Source organism: Lissotriton vulgaris, chromosome 12 (genome assembly GCF_964263255.1).
Source record: "Lissotriton vulgaris chromosome 12, aLisVul1.2, whole genome shotgun sequence".
NCBI lineage: Eukaryota > Metazoa > Chordata > Amphibia > Caudata > Salamandridae > Lissotriton > Lissotriton vulgaris.
In genome coordinates, this window is record NC_141700.1 from 758,735,147 (window position 1) to 758,751,547 (window position 16,401).

The 16,401-nt window shown below is 46.4% G+C and overlaps 1 protein-coding gene across 1 annotated transcript in view; it reads right to left on the minus strand.

The window, feature by feature from the left end:
* The window catches only part of DNAH2 (dynein axonemal heavy chain 2), a 2,538,822-nt gene that overhangs the window by 978,205 nt on the left and 1,544,216 nt on the right, over positions 1–16,401 (minus strand). Inside the window, exon 48 of the mRNA XM_086946066.1 lies at positions 7,330–7,421. Within this exon, the coding sequence (XP_086802192.1) occupies positions 7,330–7,421 (92 nt within the window). The remainder of the gene's footprint in view (positions 1–7,329; positions 7,422–16,401) is intronic.

Consider the following 16,401-nt stretch of genomic DNA (forward strand, 5'->3'; position numbering starts at 1 on the left):
AAAGGACACCCCTGCCCCCGGAGCCCCTGGGCTTTGGAGAGATCAACCAATGATGTCCCGACTTCCCAGCACATTTCAGCTAACCTGTGCAGCTGTAGATTTCTTTCGTCCTGCCTCCTATTCCGAGTCTGCAACCTTTTTCCAACTTACACATTCAACATTGGGTTGCATTCGGCACCCGGCCACGCCTGTGCCGCTGGAGGTGCAAGTTGGTGCTGCATTGTGGCCCTCCTGTGCTTACCACCGGAGACTGGTTACAAAGAACAAGTTACTTCCCTTCGGTAATGCTTTTTCTGGTGGCTACAGTATCTGCCTGTGGATTCCTCACATGCCCACCTGCCACCCGTTGTCCACCCTTGTATACCTGCATTTATGGCAATGTTTTTATGTATATATGTTGCCTTTAAAGGAAGTGTATTATTCTATCTGCTTTCCTAAATTGTCTTCACACTGTGTGTGTTACCTTGGTTATTTTTTCCGAATGTTGCTGACACAGGGGGATATTCACAAGGTGAGGAATCTACTGGCAGATGTATCCATCAGAAACCATGCTACTTACCTGTAAGTAGTACCACTCTGATTGCCCCCATTCTCCATTGGATATCATTGGCACCAAATCCCAAGTTTGACCTTTGCACCCGTCCACCCCAGTGACGCTGGTGGTGCAGTTTTGTCACTTACCTGAACCTTACCTGTTACTCATTCTTTATCAATATTGTAAATCGTTTACTTACTTGCAAATTGCTGTTTGTGTCCCCTCCCATAGGATAACATTGTATTGTTGAAAAATGCACTAAGTTTCCACTTCTTACATTGAAAGTCATTGATATTGCAAAACGTATTTACATACATCACAGTATCGTTGGTTCTATAAAATAAATATACTAAAAGTAATATTTTTTACCAACTATTGGTCTCGGATTTAGTAACGGATTGTGTGTAATCATTTCTTGCCTGAGTGTGTGTACAACAAATGCTTAGCACTGCCCTCTGATATGTGTGTACAACAAATGCTTAGCACTGCCCTCTGATATGCCTAACTGCTCGCCAACACTAACATAAAAGAGAGCATTAGTATTCTATACTTGAGCCTCTGTAAAGCCTCTGGGGACACACTGGTCTCTGTGCACACTATACCTCAATTTGGTATAGTATATACAGAGCCAGCTTCCTACAGGCAGCACTTGCGGAACCATTTCCCAAAGGGTGTGCGAGAAAGGGCCAAATAGGCATGCAATGTTCACTGACCTCAATGCAGGCTGGCGGAAAAAAACATCTCCTTCCAAAGTGTGCTGTGGGACGTTGAGGCTTGGCCCACCGAGCTCTCAGGAGTAGGTAGTTGGCAGAGGAAACTTGGATGACCCGGTGCGGGGCAATGGTGACGTGCTATAGTCCTGCCCACAGGAGCCCCTGTGCTAGGCTTGGACCTTGAACCTACAAGGACATTCATTAGTGCCTCATTAAATATCAAAAAGGATTCAGATGAGGAAGCCCGAGGCTAAAGCACTTCAGTCAAGAGATTAGTCTTGACTTGCACAGAGGACGGTTCCGGTCCAAGGCCCTCTGTTGCCCTTTTTACCAACATAGCATAAGAAGCCCCCTCCTCTGTAGTCACAGTAGGTGGAGAGAGCAGACCGCTGGCCTCCGCAAGCTACTCATGCCAGTTTAATTCCTCACCAGGATTGTCTAACTGTTGTTTTAAAGGATCCAGAGAACCCTCCCACACCTCTGCCATGCCTTAAACCTCTTCGAAATGTACAGGCAACATCCCAGAGGCTCTGGGCTCCTTCGGCAGCGACTGACGCTGATCAGACTCTGAGTCATCAGGGATCCAAATGGAGCTTGAGCTGGTGGTGCTGGGACTGGTGCCAAAGAAGGTTGTATTGGCATGACCGGTGCCAATCCGGATCCATGAGACCTCACAGCACTGAGGCTGTAATAGTCGGTGCGGAGCCTGACGGGGTCCCCTCTGGCCGCACAGGGCTCGAAGGTGCACCAGTGGGGTCGGCCTGCTCAAATACATGGCCTTGTAAAACTCTTACTTCAGCGAGGGTTGCTCCTGCTTCCAGAAACGGGGGAGTGGCACAGTCAAACCTGGCTCCAGCACCACAGAACCATGCCTGGAACGTCAATGTTCCTCCCTGGTCTTGTCAATCCTCAATGGATGAGGTAAAGTCGAATTTCTTTTAGACTTCTTCTTTTTCTTGTGCCTCTTCCCCAAGTGTCCAGAGGACCTCAAGGGCGACAAAGAGGTCTTGGGTCTCCTGGAGTGGTCCAGTGACCTCTCTCTCTCTCTTGATCTGGACTTCTGAGGAGTCACGCTTGTTGACATCAATTGCCAGGCCCCAAGGAGCTTCATGGACAACTCCCTCAAGGCCTCCAGTGCCATGGCCTGGCAGTCCGAGCACAGCTTTAAGTCGTGGTCATGCTCAAGATACTATCTGCACACAAAGTGCGAGTCGGCGACTGACATGGCACGGTGACAGACGCCACTTGGCATACTCTTTTAGAGGTCATCCCGCAAGACAATGAAAAATTCCTCAACAAAACGTTGAAAAAAATCTGTCAAAAAGAGACAGAGGGGTAGCTCTTCTGCGGATCAGCGCTAACTTGCACGGAAAAAAAAGAACTGATGTCCGCGTGGCTCCTATATAGGTGACCACGATGTCACATCCTGTGCAGACGACTACATGCAAAGCTGAACTGACCCACCCGACGGCGAGCAGGGGGACTGCTCACACAAATGTTTACAAATCCAGTCTGATGCCTAGGAAATTCAAAGGTAAGGAATCAGCAGCTAGAAGTCTCTGTCACATAAGATGCTTTTTAATGCTGCTTTTTTTATGTATATATATATATATTTAGCTTTAATTCTCATTTTTAATTGCAATATGCAACTTGATTTTCTCCTTTTTGATTGCACTGTTGATGGGTTTTATTGATCCGAAGTTAACCATAAATGAAAGTTTATGGTGTCATCCTGTTCAATAGGTTTGCGAAGTGGTGTCCCCACTAGAGGGCATCACAAGTAAACCATCTCTGTGGTCAATACACTGTAATTGTCCTGAACCACACAGCCTGCAGTATTGCGGACACCTGGGTACCACATAGTAAATGTAAATGTGTCCAGTCAATTTCTCGCTTGGTTGGTGCAAATTTCAGAAGGAAGGAGAAAACTCTGGAAGAAACGTTTCGGAAAACAGACCTACAACTCTCCATGAATCGAGGACTGGCTGCAGCCATACGAGTATAAGAGAAGAAGCGCATGTGGCCCAATGCCATAGCTGAAACTTGCTGAATACAACATTCAATGTGCAAAGCTGGGCATGCTGTATCAGATTAAAGAAGTATGGTGGATGGTTGAGGAAGCAGTAAGTTTAATACGTTTCAGAGGAATGGACATTAGGTTTAGTCACTACCTGAGACAGGCCCTTTCCTGAACAGTTCAGGCTATGTTCTGCCTTAAATTGGCGTTTTTCTGACATAGCTCGAGGTCTTCTATAGTAATACCTAAAGACTTAATGTAAATGCAGTATAAGAGATCCCCAAGTGAAGCTTTGACACTTGCGTGCCTGAGGGCTGACTGGAGTACATATTCAAGGCAGAGCTCCTGGAGTACAGAGTCTGCATCTTGGCTGCTGAAGGTGCGACCAGAAACATCTACCTACTCTTTTATAATTGATTAGAAAAATAATCTGTGTATTCCTATACACCTGTGAACTGTTGCCTACCTGCATTGGACTGCGTGATTTTCTTCACCCAGCAGAGTGCCAACTCTGATGACTGTGCCTTTACACTGAAACAGACACTAAAACAGTACTGTAACATTACACTGAAATATATACTACAAAAATTAATGCACTTGGAATGAAGGGCTCGGAAGTGCTGACGTGGAAGATTTCCAATTCTTTAAACTTTGTTTACATATAAGTAAACAAAGTTTACATTATAGTGTCCTGTTACAAAGCTTTTGTTCAGTAAACCAAGGCTCCGGTGTTAATACCACTCTGGAGGAAGGGGAGACACCACATATCTGGTAAAACATTACCAATTAAAGTAGAGTTTCTTTAGTTTGAAAATAGTAAATATTTGTATAATTATCTATTGTCACGTGGCCCAAAGGAACATGATCGTCTTCACTAAGTTAGCATGAGCTCGCCAGCCCTTACGGGGCTATGCGCACGTTGTTACATGGCTTTATTTTTGCAAAGACTTTGTTCGTACCTTTCACAAGAGAACTGGCTACTGTGGGCATTCTTTGCACTTTCCTGGTATTTGGTCGGAACATTGTCAGCAAGGTCAATAAAAAAAAGGCCCTTGTTATTTTGTTCTGGTCAGGCACTAGCCCCCAGACAAAACATGCCAATGCAGCTGTTGTTTGGAACTTGCACTTTGGTATTATGGGGATACATGCATAGGGAGGACACACTTGGAGAGGGACCTTTCCAGGGAGAAGGGTGAGACAGCACCTATGATTAAGGACTACCATCTATTGTCTGAGGTATGGGGTCTGCAGCCAAAACCCAGAGATATTCTAATATATAATAATACCTTAGCAAGGGGAGGGATGTTAGGCTCCACTGTTTTTTTATGGTGGCATCTCCCTTTATGATTTATGGACTAGCTGCTATGCTGACTGTATTTGTACTACCCATTTTCCTGCTTGTTGTGGCACGTATACTGCATGTTAGGACACAGTAGTTAAAATAAATATTTTAAACTGTTTCCTGGCTCTGTCTGATCTTATTGTGGACAGATACAATAGTGCGAGTGAAAGGGTGTGTCTTGCAACTGCGAGTCCTGAGAGATTCGGGAGTGTTGTGTTCTAGGGTGTCTAATCACTTGTTTCTCTTTGAGTGAGTAGGAGAGCAAGTGAGACTCTATAGCTAGTCGGTCCTGGGCTCATGGGGACTAAGGTAGTAGGATGACTCAGTCCCTACATGCTAAGGTCCCATAATTCTACGCATAGTTCTGTTCTTGGGCAGAATCCCTGCAACACTAGGGTGTGATATCATAAGAAAACGTCACTTTCCAGTAAGAACAGTACTTCAGAATTACTGTCTTTCATAGATTCACATTCTTAAATTATTTCACAACGTCAGCCAGGGAACCCAGTATAGTCAATGTTAACACAGCAGCATTCCAGTACAGCAAATTACATGGAAAATCACTGTATACTACTAGTGGCTCATCCTCCTCATTTTGTGATCTACACTCTGTCTAATCATTTAGAGTAGCTCAGAGCTCCAACCTTCCTCAGCAGGACCAACCGTCAGATTTTCGTCCCTCACCTTGGGGAAGTGCTAGTTGCCTCATGAATGAGGAGGAGGGTGAGTGCATGTGGATCTATAGGAGACACCAATGCTGAAGAACAAACGATTACTTACTTGTAGTCCCTGATTCTGCATCACAGGCATCTTCATTAAAGTCATACATTTTATATAATTTACTTTTGTGTGCAGGGACTTCAGAACACATTCTATCCAGTATAAGGGACTACAGAAGGTTGAGCAGTATAGCACGAGCAAATGCACAGAATCACTGTTGGAGCTTGCCCTCTCTGAAGTATCCACCCAAACTTTTTGCCTTCACCCTTCCTGCTTTCTGAACCCATTTGTGTTGGCTTTTAGGACTCTGTGCACCTCACCTCTGCTAACCACGGCTAAAGGGTGTATGCACTCTCCTTTAGACAATGTAAAATGTGCTTAAACTCAATTGACACTTTTAATTTACTAGCCAGCGCAAATTCCGCCGCAGTGCAGGAGTTCTATCAGGTGGATGGGGCTGAGTTGGCCAACGGCCGTGCACAGCACTACCGAGGTAGTGCTAACGACAGCCGTTGGCTGACGGGCTCAAGCAAGGGGTTAAGTTTTACATGTCCTGGTAGTGAAAAACTCTCAAATGTATTATTTAATATTGCAAGGCCGACTTCTCTCGTAGGATAACATTGGTTTACCTTATTACATTTATTAAGTGATAGGTTTAGTGTAGGAGTATGTGGGAATGCCATGTGTGGCGATTGAGGAACTGCAATTCAAAAAAAGGAGTTGAAAATGTTTCACCTTAGGTCTTGGGAAACCACTGCCTGTGGGGCTCTAGCATTTGGAGGTCTCCAGTGTGGCGAAGTGATCCAAAAGAGACACGCTACACCTCTGAAATTTAAACTCCAGCTATCTTGATCCAGCTTTCATTCTAAGCAGTCCACATTTCCATTTACAGATTCTGCCATTATGTTCTGTAGCCCTGGAATGTCTTCCACTGCTAGAATACTTCTGTGACGTGAAGCCCAATACCACCGCCGCTGTGTTTGCTGTGACAGCTCTTTGATTTTCTTCCTTCTTGTTGCCTTATGTAATACAGGTGATCATACCGTCTATTCTAATCCTTTCCTCTTATGAGATCAGCAGCAGTATAACCTTCATGGCCTGCCTGACGGCCCCAAAGCTTGCTCTGTATATACCAAAGTAAGGTATAGTGTACACAGAGTCCAGGAAGTCCCCAGAGGTATAGAAGAGGCTAAATTAGATCAGTACTAACAGCTCGCTTTGTGGTAGTGTGGACGAGCAGTCAGGCCTATCAGGAGGGTGTGTTAAGTATTTATTACAGTCACTCAATCAAGGACTGATTATGCACACTCAGAATCCAGACCAAATAGGTAAGAACAAAAATATATGCTTTTATTTTGTAGAACCAAGCAGGACTTGGCACAGGTAAATAAGAACGCTTTCAAATGTAAACCTGTCCACCCTGGTGTTCAGTAAACCTGCCAGGTGTTGAACCACCAGGGAAATGCCCTGCTGTTCCAGCCATATCCAGAGGAGCAGAGTCTCCTGTCATAGGGTCCACGACCCCACCCCGCCCTGTTTGTTGCAGTACCACATGGCAGTGGTGTTGTCTGTGAAAACCTGCACCACTTTCTCTTTGACAGAGAGAAGGAATGCCTTCAGTGCAAGTCGGACTGCCCGAAGTTCCAGAAGGTTGATTTGGAGCTTGGACTCCACCAGAGACCAGAGGCCTCTGATTTCCGCCTCTCCCATGTCGCCCCCCCATCCCTGGAGGGTCGCGCCCATCACCACTGCGTGCTCCAGTTGGGGAAGGGAGAGGGATCTGCCCTGGACCCAATGTCAGTTCATAAGCCACCACTGCAGCTGCTGTGCAGTGCCCTCCAAGATCTGGATGTAATCGGACAGGTTCCCCTGATGTCGCGCCCACTGGAACTTCAGGTCCCACTTACACATACAAACAAACAGAACATATTCCTAGAAACAGTTTCAACAAACAATGAAGGCCTTAAACATAAATCTCTTGTCAGAAGGACAGGTCACTTACTTAGGAGGGTACCGCCAACCCTTGGGCAACTTATCTTCAAAGGAGACCCAAGTCTTGGTCTTGGGGTCCACATAATATTCATAAACGGTGTCCTACAGAGAAATGAAAACAAAGTGTAGATGAGCACTTTTTTTACATTTAATATATTCTGTCAAGTGTAAGATAGGAAGTTAACAATACTACATTTATGGGATGCATTTGTTAATGACATTGCACCGGTCAAAAATAGGGGCACCACAAGGTTTCTGCAAATACAAGGGATATCAACGTCTATTAATATGTCATAATTTCCAAAAATCACCAACCAATGTTGGGAATGCTTAACTCTTAGTTACAATCGATTTGAAAACAAGTTACTCACCTGTAACTGTAGTTCTCCAGTATTGGAAGCTTTCATAGATTCACATGCCTGAATCATTCCCCGTCGTCGAGACGGGAGTCTCTGGTATATAAAAAAGCTACGCTTAGTAGTAAAGGAAACTGAAAAGAGGCCTAGGCCCATTTTCCTTTTGCAACCCATTACAGTCATTATATAAAAAAGGACTAACCCTTTCCCTGAACCAATCAGAGCTCCCCACCCTCTAGAACCCTCCTGAGAGAACCTCTTGTCCCTCAGATTTTCACGCACTTGTGTATAAAACACCCCCTGTGCCAAATCCAAAGCCTCTCAGGGGTGGAGGGTGGGTTGCATGTGAATCTATGAAAGCTTCCAATACTGGAGAACTACAGTTACAGGTAAGTAACTTGTTTTCTTACTCCAGTATTGGAACTTTCATAGATTCACATGCCTGAATCAGAATAGCTAGCAGTGATAGAACAAAGCACAACTGTTTTCTGCATCTTCACAATATGCAAGACAGTATGAATAACCTTATACACAGTAAACAATACAAATGTGCTTTCGTGACTAAAACCCAAGGAAGGAGGGATGTAAGAGGGATCACCGTCATTGGATGATATTCCTCAGAACCGCTTCTCCCACTGCCACATCTGTTCCAGCTGTCGCTTCTAAGCAGTAGTGCTTCGTGAAGGTATGCGTTGATGTCCATGTTGCTGCTCTGCAGATGTCCTGAATCGGCACTCCTGCAGACAATGCAGTCGATGTAATGTAATGTAATGTAAAAATTACTTATAAAGCGCGGCATTCACCGGATGGTTTCTTGGCGCTGTTCACTTTATTCGGTGAGAGGCAGAAGGCGAGGAGAGAAGAGCTTATGTGTAAATGCTAAGGAAGAGGTGGGTTTTTAGGATAGACCTGAAGTGAAGATGAGAGGAAGAGAGTCTCAGTTCTAGCGGCAGAGAGTTCCAGAATGAGGGTGCCAAAAAGGAGAATCTGAGACCTCCGTGTTTTTTGCGCCTGAAACGGGGTGTCTGAAGGAGCGTAAGGTGAGAGGAGTGGAGGTGCCTGGAGGGAGTATAAGGGTGCAGAAGAGAGGAAATAAAGGAGGGATCGGTGCCGGTCAGAGATTTATGAGTCAGGCAGCCCAGTTTGAACTTGCAGCGCTCCGAAACGGGAAGCCAGTGAAGGGCCTTGAGGAGAGGACGGACGTGGTGATGTTTAGGTTGGTGGTAGATAAGGCGAGCTGCCTGATTCTGTATCAGCTGCAATCTGTTAATTTGGTATTGTGGGATGCCAGCGTACAGGGCATTGGCGTAGTCGATCCGAGAGATGACTAAAGCCAGCAGTGCCGGGGTGAGGGCTTCAGTGGTCAAAAAGTGGGCTATTTTCCGAATCTTCCGAAGCTGAAAAAAGCAGGAGGACACAGTAGCACTGACCTGGTGCTACATTGAGAGGTCTTGGGAGATGTAAACCCCGAGGCTTTTCACTTTGTCAGCAGGGTGGGGGGGGTGGGGGGGGCGAGGGAAAGGGGCCAGAAGGTGGAATTCCAGGGATTGGATGGGCCTCCGACAAGAACGAGCTCCGTCTTGTCGGGATTAAGTTTAAGATGGTGGGTGCTCATCCAATTACTGATATGGCAGAGGGTGGACTGGAAATCTTGAGCCGCTTCATCCGAGGAGTCGAGATTGAAGACGAGCTGAATGTCATCTGCATAATTAAATGCAGTGACATTCCTACCGCGGAGGGAGCGGATCAGGGGGGTGAGGTACAGGTTAAAAAGAAGGGGTGACAGGGATGAACCCTGCGGAACACCGCAGGAGACCCTCGTCCTGTTTGCCGTAAACTGGGAAAGACGGACCGATTGATGGCGGTCCGCCAGGAAGGAACGAACCCAGTTAAGGGCCGTCCCACTGATGCCTGCCTCTTTGACACGGTCGACTAAGATGGTGTGGTCGACCGTGTCGAAGGCCGCTGACAGATCTAAGAGCACCAAGGCTTGACTGATGTTGGAGTCAGCGCCTCTACGAAGTTCCTCCATAACAGAGAGGATGACCGCCTCTGTCGAATGGGCAGGTCTAAACCCGGCTTGCTGGGAGTCTAGAAAGTTGGAGTCCTCAATAAAGGAGCTGAGGACGCTGGTCACATGTGTCTCAAGTACCTTGCTCAGGTAAGGAAGAAGGGAGATGGGACGGAAGTTGCCCAAAACCGTGGGGTCGGCGTTGTTTTTTTTTAATATAGGGACCACTTTGGCGTTCTTGAACTGACTGGAGACCTCGCCGAGCAGGAGAGAGTTGTTCAGGAGGGCCAGTGGAGGGCCAGGACAGGAGGGACATCGCCGGGGCCCCAGAGGAGATACTGTTTTTGATTTTGCTGATTTTGTCTATGAAAAAACAATTAATGGAGTCGCAAAGTGCCTGAGAAGGGAGGGGTTTGATAGTCACCCTATCCGGGTGTGAGAGCTCCTCCACAATAGCAAAGATGTCCTTAGATTTTTGCGCGGAATTGAGAATTTTTGTGGAGAAGTAAGCAGTTTTGGCAACTGAAATTGCTTGTTTATATTCTCCGGATAATTTTAGGAAGTGGGGTTTTTCTGAGGGGTCGTAGTTTCTGCGCCAGCGACGCTCGGCTTGGCGAAGTCCCAGTTTTAGGGTTTTACGGCTGTCGGAAAACCAGCGATGTGCGTCGTGAGGGCGCTTAGTTCTGATTGACTTAAGGGGGGCGACCTTGTCGCTGGCGGACTCCAGCCATTTGACAAGTGCGACTTCCTGGGAATCTAGAGAACCTGGGCCGGGCGGAACCGAAGATGTTAGAGAGGAAAGAAAAAGGTCAAGGTTTGCTTTATTCCAGTTGCGGGCCAGGAGGCTAGGGCCTCGGCTACGGGGGGTGGTGGGGGGACCAGGAGAAGGAAAGAGATTAAGAAATGGTCCGACCAATGGCAAGGAAGGATCGTGAGTGATTTGATTTCAAGGTTGTAGGTCCACACCTGATCTAGGGTGTGGCCTTTGGAATGAGTAGCTGTGTGGACGTGTTGACGGCCATTGAGGCCGCTTAGTAGGTCAGTGAAAGCCAAGGAATGGGGGCTTTCATGTGGGTCCGAAGGCCAGTAATTGAAGTCTCCTAAAACTAGGAGTTTGGAGTTATTGATTGTGAGCTGAGATAGTAGATCGCCAAAGAGAGAGGGGAAATTGGGCATGGGTTGAGGGGGGTGGTATACCAGGACACAGGCAAGAGGGGGCACCGAGGATTCGAGTCTGATAGCCAGGCAGTCGGCCTGGGGGATGGTGAGTAGAGAGAGGGAGGTGAATCTGATGGAGAGTTTGATAATAGCGGCTACGCCACCTCCGGATTTACCAGCTGGTCGGTTGGCTTGGAGAATGTAATACCCTGGAGGAATTGCTGCCAAGATGTCAGGGGAGGAGTCCTCATTCAGCCAGGTCTCAGTTAGGAGTAGAATATCAGGACGATCTGAGTCCAGGAAGTGGCATATGTCATGTTGGTGACTGACTAGCGACCGGGTGTTGAGGTATGCAATTGCTAGTTCCATGTTAACAGGTGTCTGAGCAGGCCGGGTTATAGAAGGTGGGAAGGAGGCAGTGTGCTCGGGGGTGGTGGAGGATGGAAGGGCCCTGAGCTCTGGAACAACACTACGGGCGTTGAAGATCCCAAGTTGGAGTCGTTTTGAGTGGCTGGAGGATTCCAGCGGCCAGAGAGAGTGTAATGCGATCAGGTCCCTAGGGGCATAGGATGTGATTTGGGCAGAGTGACGGGCCCCGGGCCCCAGCCGGCCGCGGACGGACGCAGACTAAGTATGGGCGGAAAATCCGTTCCGCTCGCGGATTTTGCGGATTCTCGGTAAATTCGCAATCCGCGAGATCCGCGAATTTCCCGCAAAATCCGCAAATCCGCGAGCAGCGGATTTTATGGCTTGCTCGCACTGTTCGCGTGAGTTCACGGCTTCCCAGTTCAACTTCGCGCCCCGCGAATAAGCGCTAAATTGCAGAAATACGATCTTAGCAAAACTGAAACTACTTACCAGGTTCAAAAGTTCAAGCTCATTATTAGTAGCCATTTCCTGTAGTGCTTCCTGAGGGGCCCCTCCAGAGTTCAGTTGCCTGCTTGCAACTATTATGTGACCCTGCTCTGACCCTCAGAATAGTTACACATATGCCACAAAGGTCCTGAATTACAGCTAAGGGAGACAAGCAGGAGCCAGGCTGGAAGTTCAAATCCAGTGACACATTAATCAGCCCCTAATTCATTATTGTCAGTTGGGGAAGGGCAGGTGTTGTAACTAATTTTGCAACAATGAAAGCACTTAGCAAGTGCAAAAGATCACTAATCAGGAAGCACTAAGGAAGCAGGTGCCAGCTAAAAAAATATTCTGTGACACATTAATCAGCCCCAAATTAATTCAGGGCACTTGAGGCAGGGAAGGTGTGCTTTGCTTTGCCACAATAATGTACACTGGACAACCAGAGGGTGCTGTGATGAAACAGAGGGTGGCATGGGTGGGCCAGAGGGTGGCATGAGTAGTCAGAGAGTGGCAGTGGTGACAGAGGGTGGCTGTGATGAAGAAGAGTGTCCCAAACAGGCTGGACAAGTAGAAACAACAAGTTCGCAAAACTTGCGACCCGACAGGTAAGTTCGCGTTTGCGAAATTGTACAAAACCCTCGCGAACTGGCAGAAACCAGAGCGAACAAAAAAAAAAAAATCCGCAAATTCGCGAGAATTCGCGGATTTTGCGGATTGCGAGTTCGCAAATCCGCGAAATTCGCGAACGCGAGATTCGCAAAATTCGCCCATGCTTAGCGCAGACGAGCTTGCCTTAGGCGCGCCTTTGGCGCGCAATCGTCGCGCCCGCTGCGCTCGTCCGCTTCGCTTCCGGTGGTGTCATGTTATATACCAGTGATAAAGAGGGTTGGAAGGGGGCGTGGCCTGCGCGAGTGGGCGTGGCCTAGTGCTCGCGGCGAATGGCGGCAACAACAATTCAAACACCTCGCCCGCTGCAGCGATAGCTCCGCTGTGCGGGGGGTGTCAGTGCCAGGTGGTGATGATAGCCCAGGGGTAAGTAGAGTGAGGAGATTTTAAAGTACACACAAATAAGCAATTTTAAAATAAAGCGTACAGCGCTGCTCCCGGCTGTGCCTTAGGAGAGCAAAGTGAATCTGAGGTTGGCGCTTGTATTCAGCGCTTAAGAATGATCCTGGCGGAGGGGGCGTGGCCTGCGCAAGTGGGCGTGGCCTAGTGCTCGCAGCGAATGGCAGCAACAACAATTCAAACACCTCGCCCGCTGCAGCGATAGCTTCGCTGTGCGGGGGGATGTCAGTGCCAGGTGGTGATGATAGCCCAGGGGTAAGTAGAGTGAGGAGATTTTAAAATACACACAAATAAGCAATTTTAAAATAAAGCGTAGAGCGCTGCTCCCGGCTGTGCCTCAGGAGAGCAAAGTGAAGTCGATGTGGACACTGCCCTTGTTGAGTGAGCACGAACTCGTGCATCCAGAGGCTTGCCAGCAGCTTGGTGACAGTAGACATCGCACTGGAAATCCACCTGGCAATTCCACGTTTTGATAAAGGGAAACCCTTTCTGGGTGAGCTATAAGCAACAAAAAGCTGTGAGGACTTTCGAAAGGTTCTGGTTTCCTGCAAATAGAACTTGAGGCACCGCTGAACATCCAGCGAATGCAGTACTCTCTCTGCCGCTGTTGCTGGTTGAGGAAAGAAGCGTTTTAGTACTAACGGTTCATTTAAATGAAAGTCTGTTGGTACCTTCAGAATGATCTTTGGGTTAGTTCTCAGAAGCATCCTGTCCTCCTGAAACTGCAAAAAAAGGCTTTGAATCGTGAGAGCCTGCAGCTCTCCAACTTGTCTTGCTGTCGTCAAGGCGATGAGTAGTGCCATCTTCCATGTGAGGAATTTTATATCTGCACTATGTATGGGTTCGAAGGGCTCTTTCATTAGCTGAGATAGCACTACATTTAGACACCAAAGCGGTGGTGGTGGTTTTATTGGAGGAAAAACCCTGAATAATCCTTTCATAAACTGTTTGATGATCCTTTCAGACCATAAGGATGGGCCCGAGGAAGACCTCCTGTAGCGGGACAATGCAGCCAAATGTACCTTAATCGAAGCATGAGCCAATCCTGATTTGGCTAAATGGGATAATCTCATGAGAAGCCGTAGTTAGATGATGCATGTTATTTCGCTGACACCATACACAAAACCTCTTCCATTTCATCTTGTGGGTTTTGTTGGTACTATCCGCTCTAGCTTTGGATAGGATCCTTCTACATTCATCTGAGATTTTCAGATGTCTAAATTCACAGTGTTCAGGAGAAAAGCCGCTAATCGCAAGGATTTCGGGTCCGGATGGAGCACTTGTCCCTTGGACATTGTCAGAAGTGATGGAATTGGTCGGAGATGAACTGGACAGTCCTCCGACAGCAGCAGGAGTTCCGTGAACCAGTGTTGTCTGGGCCACCATGGGGCTATCAGGATCAACCTGTAAAGAACCACACTGCTTGAACCCCGTCTTCCTCGACGACATCCTCGACGAAGAAGAAATTCTCAAAAGAGAAACAGTTACACAAAATAGTAACAAGATACTCAAAGTATTGCAGAAGATCCCAGAAACCGTTGGCGTCGACGACGCGGAAAAAAGGGAACTGACGTCATCACGCCGACGTGGGCCTTATGAGGAGTCGGTGACATCAGACGGAGTCGCGCGCAATGCCGTGCTCCTATGACGTCGACCACGCCGGCGTGCTACAAAGAATTTTCCGAACGTTGCTGGCGCAAGGGGGATATTCACAAGGTGAGAAATCCACAAGGCAGAAGTATCTATGAGAATAGTAAATTATTCCGACCCACTAGCCAACACTTTCCCTACTGTTGCACTCGCTGGAATGGGAAAAGTAATTTTTACCCACCAGCTTTCCAACACTTTCCCTACTGTTGCACTCAGTGGAGTGGGAATTGTAATTTTTACACACCCTCTATCCAACAGTTTCCCTACTGCTACACTTGTTGGGAGTGGGAACAGTAATTTTTACCCACCTGTTATCCAACACTTTGCCTACTGTTACACTCGTTGGAGGGGTAATAGTAATTTTAGCCTCCCACTATCCAACACTTTCTCTACAGTTCCAGTCGCTGCAGTGGGAATAGTAATTTTTACCCACCAGCTAGCTAAAATTATCCTTACTGTTGCACTCACTGGAGTGGGAATAGTAATTTTTACCCTTCCGCTACCCAACACTTCCCCTACTGTTGCACTTGCTGGAGTGGGAATAGTCATTTTTTCGCTCCCACTATGCAACACTTTCCCTACTATTACACTTGTTGGAGTGGGAATAGTAATTTTATCCCCTATGCTACGCAACGTTTTTCCTACTGTTATAATTATTGTACTGTGAAATATTATTGAAAACATATATATTTTAATAATTTAATTTATTATATATGAAATAAATGTTTATAGTTATATTACAGGTTTGTTGAGATATATATGTAATAATAATTCTAATTATGTTTAACATTGTATAATTAAATGTAATATTCATTTATTAATATTATTAAGTTAATATATGTAAAAATATGCATTTTTTACATTACATTCATTATTTATTAATTATTTTTAAAAAAATGCTATGTTTTATTTAAATGTATTTATAATTTCATTAATGTGATATTATTTTTAAGACTAAAAAAAACCGATATTTTATACAACGAAATTTTTTTGCAACGATATTAGGGTATCGATATTTTGGTACTTACCTTTATGTGGATAGGAAGTTGATATTTTGTTCATCGATATTTTGGACACGATATTCTGGTACCAACATATTCTGACTGACGATATTATGTCAGTGATCCGATGAAGATGCCTGATGCTATTGATTCCAGCAGCAATAACACCTGTCTGACTGTGGAACGTTGTGTGTGGAGAAGATTGTGACATTTCTCGCGGATTGAGAATAACTTCTCCTCCGAAGGACACACGCTTGCCTTTGCGGTATCCAGGGAGGCACCTAGGTATTGAATTCTCTGTGTCGGGTTGAAGATCGATTTTTTGTAGTTGACATGAAGTCTCAACCTGTTTAGTAGCTGAAGACAGTATGAGAGATGACTCTGTAGTAGAGCAGGTGATGAGCTCTTCAGGAGTCAGTCGTCCAAGTAAGGATATTTAACACCTTGGCTGCTTAAGATGTTCCTCTGCTGTGCTGGACCATAATAGAAATGGGCGCTCGTCATGAGCACACAAGAGGTGTACCTCATGACGAGCTGAGCTCGTCATGAGCACCGAAGGGGATAAATATCCTTTGCTTGCGTAGGAAAGCTGCCACCACTGCCATGCATTTCAAAAACGTTAAGGGGGATGATTTGACCCCGAATGGGAGAACCTTGAATTGGAAGTGCTGGAATGACACTTGAAATCGTAGAAGTTTGCGATGCTTCTTGGAAACTGGAACAAAGAAGTATGCCTCCTGTAGATCTATAGAACACATCCAGTCCCCTTGATGCAGTTGAGGGAAGATTTGGTGCAGTGCCAACATCCGAAAATTTTCTTTGTGGTTGAATTCGTTTAACAGTCTCAAGCCGAGTATTGGTCTGAATTCTCTGGTAAGACCTCTTTTCTGCACCAGAAAATAATGAGAATAGATCCCTTTCTTTCACCGAGGAACAGGGACTGTTTCTATGGTATCTTTTTGTAGAAGACTATTCACCTCCGA